General features: G+C 43.1%; 1 protein-coding gene across 1 annotated transcript; it reads left to right on the top strand.

Moving 5' to 3' along the window:
* The first annotated feature begins 8,431 nt into the window (after positions 1 to 8,431).
* S100Z (S100 calcium binding protein Z) lies at positions 8,432 to 9,916 on the top strand. Its single transcript, XM_010019158.1, has 2 exons — positions 8,432 to 8,572; positions 9,758 to 9,916. The coding sequence occupies exons 1-2, from the start codon at positions 8,432 to 8,434 to the stop codon at positions 9,914 to 9,916; spliced, it is 300 nt and encodes a 99-aa protein (XP_010017460.1).
* Positions 9,917 to 12,467: the final 2,551 nt, after the last annotated feature.

The following is a 12,467-nucleotide window of genomic DNA, read 5'->3' as shown; positions in this document are numbered from 1 at the left end:
GCTTTAAAAAACCTGTCCCTTCATTATTTATTCTCTCTCTCAGATCACTGATCAATATGTTGAATAGCACTGCCCTCAGGACAGATTCCTGTGGGACACCATTGATGCTGTCAGTTCACTTGTAAAACACAATAGTTTATTCTTTAATTCCCATCTTTCAGTTAGCCACTTACTATTTGAGTCTTTTCCCTGTATCCCATGGCAGCCTAGTTTTAAGAGTGAGGAATGCTTTCTGGCAACAAGGTAGATAGTAATCAGGCAAAACCATGGACTTCTTCAGGGAATGCCAGTAGATGCACATTATGACTCTTCTTTATGTTTCCCTATCGTACTGTGTCTGTTCATGTCCCTGCCCTTTTGGTTTTCAGGCTGATCTCAACCTCTTTACCCGTTCTGGACAGCAGACTTAATGTTAAGCAGCTCTCTGGATACTTCCTGACACCTCTTGACTTTGCACTGTGTCTACCAGGTTTATATGCCGTGGTCCTGAGGCACATTTCAGCCAGTGGCTCCCATCATTCATCCACCTCAAGTTCCTCCAGAGCTCCAGGGTGGATACCGTCCAGTTCTGGCTTGTTACAGCCTGTTTTGAGGATTTGCCCTACAATATCTTCTATCTACAGTTCAGTCTGAGACAGATCGTTCAGCCTGTCCCTGTTTCTGTGATGTGGGAGCTCCTCAAGCTCTACCATAGTGAAAACACATGTAAAATATTTATTTAGGTTTTCTACTACGACCTTCTATACCCTGCCTATTTACTGGCTTTCAATGCCCTCTTCAGGCTTCTTGATCCCATTGCATCTAGACAAGAGTTATGGCTATTTGCAGGTTGCTCCTGTAACAGCTCTGAAGGAGATAACATTACTCTGGTCTTTTCTTCCATTTACCTTCCAAACAGTGGCATTTGCCTTAAAAGCTTTCTTTTTCCCACAGCAGGTGTTAAGTTTGGGGTGCATTTTTAAGGGCCATTAGTGGGACTGTACAGCCTGAATTCAGCGAAGCATGTGCCTAAATCCCATTGTTTTAACACTGACCTGTGTTATGCACTTAAATTCTCTGCAGAATTTATAGCTCTTGCTAGTAAGCTGTGAATAACAGGTACTTCTTTTCTATGTCATTTTTAATGATTCTACTTCTAGTTTGGCTTGTTGTTGATAATCCAGACCCGTGTGCAGAGCTTGCTGTAGTAATGCAGAGGTGAAACATCTTTGTGTGCCCTGGAGCAGTCAGGTGGGAGTCTGCCTCCCTTGAGCTCTGCAGTTTTGGTAGTCGTTACTAGCTTGAGATCTGGAAGCAGCAGTTCTTCAGCAGGACACTAAGGGGCAGACCCAGACCAAAAGTTTTCCTCAGTTGTATATGCATACAAACCTAATTTGCCTAATTTTTTTATATTGATTTAACACAAACAGTGCCCTGGAATATTCCATCAGGTTGGTCTGGATGGCTTTTTTTCCTGTTGCATCTTTTGTACTTATTTTGGCTGTGGTGATAAAGGAAGGTGGGTCTATTTGTCAGTTATCTTTAGACAGACTCACTTGCGCTCAGGGCTGACAGAGCAGAAAGGATGGAAAAGATGCGGTGAGCTCTGCATCTGGAGCCTTGGTGCATCATGTTATGGTCAAGAGCAGGTACGGGAACGTAGTTGTATGTGCCCGGGGGCTTTCACTGCTCAGAGACATTCCTTGCCACCAGAGAGCTAGTCACTCCAGCCCTTGGAAACCCATCCCCAAAGTAATACCTGCTGTGTGGTTGGAGACTAGGAATGAGGAACTGAGGCAGGAGTCACTCAACAGCCCACCCAGGACCAGGGAAAATTTGTCTAAGGTTTTCATACTGCTACAGTCTGGTAGGTGAGTTGGCCACCATCCTGTGACACAGGTCCCAGTAGTTACGAAGCATAACTGGATGTGGAAGTGAATTAGGATAAAGGCTGCTGCTCGTTGATACAAGTTCAAATTAGGAAGAAACATTGATAAATTCAGAACCAGCATGTCTCAAAAGGGTGGATTTGTCGTATCAGTCAGTGGATTTAACACAAATGGAAATGCTGTTTTGGCTTTGTTCAGAAGGTGATATATTGCCAAATACTAGCTGAAACACAAGCCACCAAAGCCAGCTGGCACTGGGTTTGTGTTCTCTGGTTACGGGCTGGGAAAGCTGCTCTGAAACAGGACCTCTACTGCTGCCTGAGGCAGAGCTGGCTCCAACTCTGTCTACAGTGAGGTATTTCATATTATTTTGGTATCCTGCCTTGGTGTAAATACACTGCATTAAAGTAATAAATGGCTGATACACAGCTGGATACATATATCTGCTTCAGAGGCTTATGAGGAAGAAAGAATTTCATAGCCACAGTACCACTTCATAGCTCCAGTTTAGGGTTAATGAAGGCTTTCTAGGCTATTTTCCAGATAACAGTACATTCCTATACAACTTTATGTTGCCTTCACATGCTAGTAATGGATGGTTTCTCACAGAGGGAGGAAATAGCGGCTGATGTTCTTGGAGGAGAAGGGAGCAGTAGGTCAGTACCTCAAGTACAGACAATGCTCCGATTTCTGTCCTAAACAAGTATCACAAGAGAAATGACCTCTCTGGGAACAAGCAGAGTTCAATGATCTGGCCATGTCAATGAAAAAGTTATTTACTTATATGGAAAAGAAGTGTGCAGTCTTGTCCAAAACAGGGCTCAGCAGAGAATGAGATCAGGATACCCTTTAGTTGGGCAGCCCTGGAAGTGTAACCCATTAAAAAATATGCCTACAGAGTAAACCACTGGATTTAGGTGCCAAGAGCTTTAATAGCCCTTTGCTGTTCTGCTGCCTGTGGGATCACAGCAGTTAAAACAGTCTTAAGGATGTGAACCAGAACCTGTGGGGAAGGGAAACGTGCCTGATGTAAATGGATGAACCAATCAAATACCCATATATGGAAACAAAACATAAGTGAAAATGCTAATAATCCTAAAAATGTAAACATGCCCATTTTAACTCAACGAAAAATAGTGATTCAAATGTAAATCTCACATAAGCTCTTAAACGCGTAGTCCATATTAATAAAATATTTAGACTAATCTAGGCTCTAATCTCATGTAAGCTTTTTAGTGTATAGTCTGTCTGTCCTTCTGAGCCTTGCAGTGTTCCCTGTTGCTTCCCATCACACCATTTGCGACTCTGGGGGTACAACACTGACTCAAAACACGTGCATCCCAAAAACAGTGTGAGTTTGGGAAAGATAAGTAATGACAGGATGTGGGTGGGAGGCTGACTTGCCTTTCCCTGCACAATAATGATTTGTGAGAAAATAATCCCTGTATGCATTCTGGCAAATGTTGAAAACCAGATGCCCTAAGTATGAGATCCTCCCACTTAAGCTGAGCAGTATTTTACTGTGGCTTAGTCTGGCACTTTTTAGGCTGCTCTCACTTTAAAGGCAGCCTGTGTTATGTTGTCTCAAGAAAAGACCAAGCAAAAATTCTGGTGAAGAAGCCAAAGCTTCTCCTTCCCAGCTGTGGAGGAAGAAAGCTGCTGACCTATGTCAAGGGCTGGCTGCTTTTACACAGAGCAGAACTCTGCTCAGCTTTTTTGAGGGAGATGAGACCATCGATAGGATTTTCTGCCTGTAGTTTGACTGCCCCTTGTGGGAGGGGAGAAGTAGTCCCAGAGAGCTTCCTAGCTGGATGTACATCTTCCCTACACCAACCAAAGTTAAAGCAAGCAGTCGTAGCTGGTTGAGTCCTTTCTAGTGTTTACAGAGCAAGGAACAACCTCTGCCTCTCTCAGCAGCCTCCGGTGAGATCAGATGGCTGACTCATTCTGTAAGCATCTATTACTGCTTGAGTAAAGATGGCAGAATTTTGACCTATAGAGCATTTGTGCCATGCCAGCTGAAAAATCTGCCCTTCTGCTTTTGACAGCCATTGGTTTTGCAGGGCACACTTTAATGTTGAAATACTCATTAGGAGAAGGGCACAGCTGGAGCAGTCTGCAAGGGGCAAGCACATAACATAAAGGCAACACTAAAACACCACTAAAACTAGACTGGGTGAGTCAGGGGACAGGTTGCTTTTAAGTTTATTTTTGAGATCGAGCGAGGAACCAAGACTCTTTGAAGGGAATTTATAAAGTCGACAAAATTGAACTCTTTATGGTAGTGGTAGGTGGTGCAAAAAGGGCCAATGGCTACGATTGCAGCTTGGGATGCTCAGACTGGATATTATGGTAACCATCTTCCCCAGGCAGGTAGTACACACTGGAACAAGTTATGCAAGAACTTGTGCAATCCCATCCTTGGAGGTTTTCTAGATTTAACTGGCTAAAGCTGTCGCTGACCTGGTCTGGCAATGGTGATGATCCCATTTCGAGCAGGAAGTGGGACTAGGCACCTTCAGAGATGCCTTCCCACCAACACTGCCATAATTTGGCAGATTGTGATGGACAAAATTTGGTAATGAATTAGGGGGCACCGATCTTCACCATGTCTATAGTCATAGAATGACAGAAGCATAGAATGATAGAATCACCTAGGTTAGAAAAGACTTTTAAGATCATCAAGTCCAACCATTACCCCAGGACTGCCAAGTCCACCAGTAAACCACTAAGGGCCTCATCTACATGGTTTTTGAACACCTCCAGGGGTGATGATTCCACCACGTCCCTGGGAAGCCTCTTCCAATGCCTGACCACCCTTCCGGTGAGGCCATTTCCTCTTGTCCTGTCTCTTCTTATTTGGGAAAAGAGACCTACACATACTTCGCTCCATCCTCCTTTCACATAGTTGTAGGGTGCGATAAGGTCCTCCCCTGAGCATCCTTTTTTCCAGACTAAACCACCCCAATTCCCTCAGCCTCTCCTCATGAGACTTGTGCTCCAGACCCTTCACCAGCTTTGTTGCCCTCTCTGGACCCGCTCTAGCACCTCAATATCTCTCTTGTAGTGAGGGGTCCATAACTGAACACAGGATTTGGGGTGCTGCAGTCCTATTCCCTCTGTCAACAATACGTCTGGTCATGCTTCTGTCTTTAGCCTGTGGAAACCAGAGTGCAGGGGAGGAAGGGTTGATGGGAGAATGCTTGTTGCTGCCATGGAGTTGGATTTTGCCTTGATACAGAAGTGCTTGCAAGTTGTATGATTTATCATACACTGCCCATTAGTTATCATACAAAACCAAATTGTGCTGGAGTTTTGGACAAAGATTAAAACCAATTGATTGATACTCATGAATTTCATGTAGTGTCTGGGACCTGCCCTCACAGGAATTAGGAGTTCTCTGCTGTCACTGTGGAGCCACTGACAGGATTCCACTAGTGAGGGAGGAAAGGGATGGACACAGCAAATTGGATGGACAAACACAGCACATCCATTCCCTATATACGTGTAATCCACTCATGTGGAATAGAGAGTTTCTTACACAATTAGCTGGAGTGAAAGTAGCTATTGAAAGAGACTGCACAGATTATATCACTATATAAATTATTGAGCTGATGTCCTGGCAGATGATAGAGGAAACCCTTCTTTCTTCAGTCCTGAGGATGGCAGCATTGAAAGTTTATACCTGCTTCCTGGAAGTTGTGCCTCCTGTAGACTCTGCTTAGATAATTATTTTGCAATATTCATCAGCCAGAGGATCAATGTAATATATAGACAAACAGAAGGATTTTATACTTATGTATTCACCCAGCCATGTTTTTATTTCTGTGGGTGAAACTGTTGTTGAATAAATAGCAAAAAACCCTAGTATTTTGATATTTATCTGGTTAATACTTCTGTGCAATAATTATAAGCATTAGTGAATCACAAGCAAGACACAGCCCTGCTTGGCTGTAACTAGCTACATAAGAGACTCGATGCTTTTACTTAGCATCTGCAAAGTCACAGAGAATGTCCAGTGTACGAGTGGGAGAGCTGTGCTGCACCTGATATCACTCATATTATTCTCCCTGGAATACACTCCATACATTCTGCGTATGGTCCAGCTAGATCCCTGCACTTGTTGGAGCACAGGGACTCCCTCTGTATAAAACTGGGCACCCATTAGCTATTCCTAAATAGAGAAAAGGTATGAGGAGCAACTCTCCTCCCCAACTTTCCTCTGACCCCAGGAGGAATTAGGTTCCTCTTGTTGCATATCAACATTTCCAGGCTAGTTTCCACTTGGACCTTTTCTAAAATTTACCTGAGCATTGGCTTACCCCATCCCTGGTGAGCACCCATGGCTGCAGTGATGGGAGGTGAAGGCATAGTCCCTGCATGCAGTTTGGTGCCATGCCCACAGGGACCTCTAACCGGAAGAGTCTGCCTACTGTTTCAGAAACAATGCTTTACACATAGTCACCTCCCATACCACTGGATCCAGCATTTTTATGTGCCCCCCCTTTCGCTTCCCTTTCTCCCAGAGGGACATCCAAGACCCCTCAGGTTGTGGAGTCTTGTGACAATGGTGCAGACAGAAGAAACATCATGTCTGGAAGCAAAGGAGGCAGTCAGAGATGTGGAATGAGATCTACTGGGGCATTCAAATCTACAAGTGCCAGGAGGCTTTCAGAGCAAAAACAGTGCCCATCTCATTCTCTTTCCCCCTGTCTGGAATAAAAGAAAGAATGAGATGCAGATCTGTACCCTCTTGCTGTTTTTCTGCACGGTTGTGCTTGCTGTGTACAACAGATGGAAGGCTTTATTGAGGGAAAGCAAACACAAATTAAGCAGTTTTCCATTTCATGTGGCTGTTGTGAAAACTGTGGTTATGTGGTTGTTTGGAATTTTGGGTGGTAAGTAGGCTCTACCATGCATCTTTCTTGCATCCCCCAGCCATCGCGCCCAGGGTCAGCAGGTCCCTGGGTTTTGGAGCAGTAGAAATCTTTCTGGGGGAAGATCACTTATTAAAAGAGAGATGCCGAACTGCAGTTGTTGTGCAGGACTAATAAAAATTAAGCCAAGCCTGTTGATCAGTGAACAGTGTAATTTCAGGCACACCTTCCTCTGAAACTGGTTTCCTCATTTCCTCCTGAGGATACATGTACTACAGCAAGAATTCCATTCAGCAAAGCCAACGTTTTAGGCTTAGAGAGACATCTGACAATAAAGGCAGATGTCTCAAGGGATTTGTGTCAAGCTCACCTACAAAGCTACCCCTAGTACCCAAGTATCTTCATGAACACTGACTGGCTGCCACCACTCACTTAAACTCTCAGCTATAGAAGTGATGAGAGACAGATTAGAAAGAGTTGTGTTGAAAATGGGGGACAGTTGGTTTATACTGACATGGTTATTGTTGGATTTTTCTAATTTTGACCCTCACGTGGGCATATCTGTGAAAGGTCAAATGATAAGAAACATCTCTTACGTTCCGCACACAGCCCTCTGCTCTGCCTAGTGAATATTTTAGTGACCCATTTACAGCAAGCGGCTTTTATTGAGCAGAGCAGGCAAATGCAGAAGGAAACAGAAGCCCTGTCTTCCTTGTGACAGTTATATGTTTGTCTCTACATATGTAATCCACCCTCTCAGCCTGATAAACAAAAGCCTGTGCACAAGTTTCGAAAGGAAGGTGACCATCCCCTTCTGTGATCTGAGCATTTTCTGGCGAACACCTCAGCCACCCCGTAAAGCAGGTAAGTCTTAGCTTTTGCATGGTGATATTGTTCCCAACTCCAGTCTTACCTTGAATTTCATTCTGGCTTTTTAATGTCTCTCCTGGGGCTTAATCAACATAATGTTTCCCTTTCACCTCATTTCTATTTTAGGTTAATTTTTGAGTCAGCTACTCAGCAACTAATTGCATTTCCACCTTTTTTCTTGGTGGTGCTTCCCTGTGTACCTTCTTACTGCATGCTCTATGAAGTAAACCCTCAGAGATGCCTTGCTCTGTTTATTTCAGATAATTTACAAGAAAAAATGTCAGCCCAAGCAAACACAACTGCATAAATCGAAAGCTGCTGCTTCTATCCTTATTACTGGTGATTTTCCTCTAACCATCTAAGAAACTGGTGTGGAGCATTCTGTATAACTCATCCACTTTGGCTGCTGTTATTTCTTGATCTCATTTTCTTAAGAAAACTTTTGAATGAACAGGTAGGAGGTTGTGCCTTCATTTTTCCTATGTTTTCAGCTATGGGTATGAGACGTTTCGTTTTACAGTAGCTTTGCAAAATGGTGCACAGTAGATCACTGTCTTAAATAAAGTCCTTCCTTTCCATTTACCTTTCTGAAGTAATTGCTAGTGAGTTCAGGACAATGCTTTGTTTTTAACATTCTAGCCTTGCTCACACACAGCTGTGAGAGTGGATCACCGAAAACCCATCTTTTTCAGTTCTGGTAGCAATTTCTCTCTTCAGTTAGCTCTCCATCCCTTCCCTGAGGCCAGCCTTTGGTTTGGCTCCTGTGCAATGTCACTGACTCTAAATCTTTATCCTGCAGATCTCCCTCTCCTTGTTATGTCCACACCGCTGGAGGATGCGATGGACACCTTGATCAGGATTTTCCATCACTACTCTGGCAAGGAAGGAGACAGATACAAGCTCAGTAAAGGAGAACTCAAGGAGCTCCTCACCAGTGAGCTCACTGACTTCCTTTCAGTAAGATGCAGCTCCTGAACCTCTTGATTTAGTTTCATGGGTAGGAGAAGCAGATATCCAAGTGTTTAGGAATAGCATCTCCTTCTGAAAGGCAAATCCTGCCAGACAGAAGGAGATGAGATCAAGATCTGCTTTGAGAATTGTATTTTCAGAGGGTTGCCCAGCGCCGGTGCCCTGCCACCGGTGCCACCAGCAGCAGAAACAGGTACCTTACTTACCTTGCTCTACTTACTCCTCTGTGCGTTAGAGCAGGAGGAGAAGGGCTACCTAGAAGCAGTAGCAAAATTTATGCTAAAGCAGATTTTAACCAGTTTTTTTTTTTTTATTTGTTCGTTTTTAATAATGGGATATACGTAAGTCCTTCAAAGAATTCAATCCAGCTACCAGTTCTCATGAGACAAGAAAGAGCTTGTGCACAGTGGCTACAAATGCAGTACAGCTCCTTGTGTGCCCTGTGCAGAGATGATAAGAAAGTCCTTTCAGCGATAAGCTGCTGATCTGAGTATCTCTTTGCATGTTTGTTATGTTCTGCATTACCCAGCATGGGTGCTTTTTATGGAACAATGACCACATTCATAGTTGGGTTTCTCTATCCTCTTAACCATAAAAATTTTTGTGGATGCTGTAACCACCAGCAAGATTTTTTTACATTGAGTCTATTTCCTTGAATTGGATTTTCTTTTAACCTTGGCTATTGATCGATTATTACAACATTCACTGTTCTTACTCACACTGAATAGGATGTGTTTTTAGCTAAGCAGAGATCTTCTGAATGTGATGAATGGATGTATAATACGAACACTTACTAATAGCCTGTTGAAAATCTAAGTACTGTTTGTTAAGGGATAATGCAGAGAAATGCACATTATAGATCCATCTTGTCAAAAGAAAGCAGTGCTTAGCAGCTTATGAAATCTGTTTGATTCATTTCAGTCCTTATGTAGCACCTGTATTTATTCTAAGAGCTGTGCTGTCTTCGGTTTCTGTTGCTCTGCACTTTTGGGACTCCAGACTTCTGTTTTTAATGCTGTGGCTAGTGGCATATTAATAGTCAGGTGCATACTGCATGCAGCCTTTTATTTAATAGCACCAGGGCTCGTGACATAGCAGTGGGTTGCACTGCCAGGTGTGACAGAGCTCCGCATTCAAGATCTGCACAGCTAAGTCACTTTTCTTTCTCCTTAGGGCCAAAAGGACCCACATCTGGTTGATAAGATTATGAAAGACCTGGACTCCAATAAAGACAATGAAGTGGATTTTCATGAATTTGTCGTTCTGGTTGCTGCTTTGACTGTGGCATGTAATGATTTCTTTGAAGAACAGCTTAAGAAAGAGGGATTTTAAAAATGCTTAATACACAAATGCTAGCAAAGCATGCCTAGTTAGGTAGCCCTCATCAGCATTTAGTGAATGCAAAACATCATCCCTCCAACTGTTACTGCTCTAAGACATTTACAGAGCAGATCAGCAGCTGGTGTAAACTGGACCAATGCCAGTTTACACCACTTGAGATCTGCCTTTAATATTTTCAGGTTTTGTGCCGCATGCATTTGTAACATGTATTCATTCATCAGTTGCTGAGGTCAAGGGCTTGGTGTGACAGATCATTTGGCAGAAGATGAGACTTTTATTTCTTAACTGCCAGTGGAAAGTAAAAGGCACAGGAATGTTACTTACATACTTTCTGAATTGGAAAATTTGGAATGAGACATAAAACTTGCAATTAAGTTTTCAGTCATTCTGTAACAATCATATTTCTTGCAGCTCAAAAAAAGCAGCTTGGGTTTTGCTCAGCTCTGCTCATTCTAAAGCCCTTTTCAGATGCTGCTCTGTACCTCCGCACACTCTTGTATTTCAGATGTGGTCACAGCTGTCTCCTGCCGCCTGAGCAGACGGTATTGCTTGCCATTGTTACGGGTTCATTTCCCCCACTTCCCTTGCTTCAATTTTGTTGTGTTGGCATTACTGCATCCCAGTAGTCCACCTCTTCATTCAGCATAAATGAATTTATTCATATGTTAAATTATTCAAATACATGGAAGATTTAGTCAGCAAACTGCTTTGAGGGATGATGGAAGGACTGGGTCTTCAGGGGAAATGTAAATGCCTTCTGCTTTCACAATTCGGGCACCCTCAAGAGGAGAACTTTTAGAGGACCACTAGTGGGGGATTTGATGATAGGATCTCATGGTACAGCTTTGTAGTGTGAGTCATTTTATGGAACAATGATTTCATCTTACAGTGATCCAACACATTGCATGGAAGCAATGCAAAAGGGGCAGTGGGACCTAATGGCCAGGCTTGGAGAGAGTATTAAAAATCCCTTTCAGTGTTAACCTGCTCTTGGGTTGAATTAAAAGTACTTCTGCACTCTTGTTTGAATTAAGCATACTTCCAAACCCCTGTGAATCCTCACTGACAGCGTCATGGCTTTTTTATTGCATGGAGAGCTCTCTTTGTTTCTTGTTGTTTAATGGTAACTTCAAACTATAATAAAAGGTGTCTGAATTAAATAAAGATTTGCTGTTTGTGTAAGTGGTTAATAAAAAAATATCCCCCAATGAAGACGTGCCCTGCTAGGCAACAGCTGAAGAATGCACTTCACCTGTCTCTCCCCCCCGTCCCTTGGACGTCATTCAGATAAGACTATATTTGTATAAAATCACATATCATTAAGAAGATGTAATTTATTATAAGAAGGGGATTCTGCAAGATCTAAGAAAAATTACAAGGGGAAGACATCATCCTAAGAATGAAGCCACCACAAAATCATGTTATCCTGGAAAAAAGGAGACTTAGCAGTGGATGCAGAGGCACAATGTGCTGCCTCTTTAACTCTTCAGTGATGGAAGTTACATAAAATTCACAGAAGATCTTCTAGGGGAATACAGCTAAAAATACTAAAGTAAAACTGACGACAATTGCACGACTTTTTGCCCCCTGCAATGTTGTGCACCTCAGTATCATTGCAGTTGTTGGACCAGGATGGCAGGACTATCAGCCAGAAAAAAGTAAAACTGCTTTTATGGTTCACCATAGGTGCTGCAGAATGTTTCTAGTCTCCCACCTTTTCCCCTTCCTTCAAGGGAAAGGGAGAAGAGAGCAGCCTAAAGCTTCAACCGCAAGCTAAAAGGAATAAGATTGTTCCAGTAAGGACCAGAGACTTCATTATGACATTTGAGCAAGAGGCATATTGGGAGCAAGCTGCAGAAAGTCATAAACACTCTGCTCATCCCTGATAAGCCCCTGGACACATAGCAGCCTGTGTGCCAAGCAGAATTATGCTAAATCACAGCTGCCGACATCACCATGCCCTGGGGTCAGGCAGGGAGAGATGATGCCATGATAGAGGGTCAGTGGAGGCATCTCATTAGCTGAATTTACTAGGGATTGAGTGCAGTCTAATTCCTCTGTGGAAGGGGATTGCTTGCACATGAGCTATAGGTGAATCACAGGAGAATGACTCAAATGATCTTTATTCCAATGAAAGTTTTATAAAACCTCATAAGTCACCATTTTTGGCTGCTTAGGTCTTTCTTGTTGCTGTTTTAATTGCAAGGACAACTGTTAAACTCTACCAGCTTTAAAGAAGAAACCCTTTTGCACTGAGGACTAAAGACCAAGCAGAAAAGGAAGAAAATGCTACAAAGCACATTCTGATCCTTGCAAACACAAAGCCATGACACAATTTGGGGTTCCAGGGTAAAGGACTTGCCATCCTAATCTTGGGCTAACCATAGGATGGCCCACTGAACCAATTGGTCATTCCTCTGCTGTTCCCCTCCCACAGGAGCCAAGTAGTGCTGCATTAGTAGACACCACTTCCAAGAAAGATAGGTGAAAATCACCTGGAAGTTTTGAATTGCCTCTGAACCAGAAAAACGTGTGAGCAATC

This window comes from Nestor notabilis, unplaced genomic scaffold (assembly GCF_000696875.1).
Source record: "Nestor notabilis isolate BGI_N333 unplaced genomic scaffold, ASM69687v1 scaffold21517, whole genome shotgun sequence".
NCBI lineage: Eukaryota > Metazoa > Chordata > Aves > Psittaciformes > Psittacidae > Nestor > Nestor notabilis.
This window is presented reverse-complemented; position numbering and strand designations above follow the sequence as displayed.

What these genes read in the sequence shown, in the direction of transcription:
- S100Z (XM_010019158.1), top strand. Translation starts at nt 8,432, where the DNA reads ATGTCCACACCGCTGGAGGATGCGATGGACACCTTGATCAGGATTTTC. An exon ending in AGCTCACTGACTTCCTTTCA is followed by an intron (nt 8,573 to 9,757) that starts GTAAGATGCAGC and finishes CTTTCTCCTTAG; the next exon opens with GGCCAAAAGGACCCACATCT.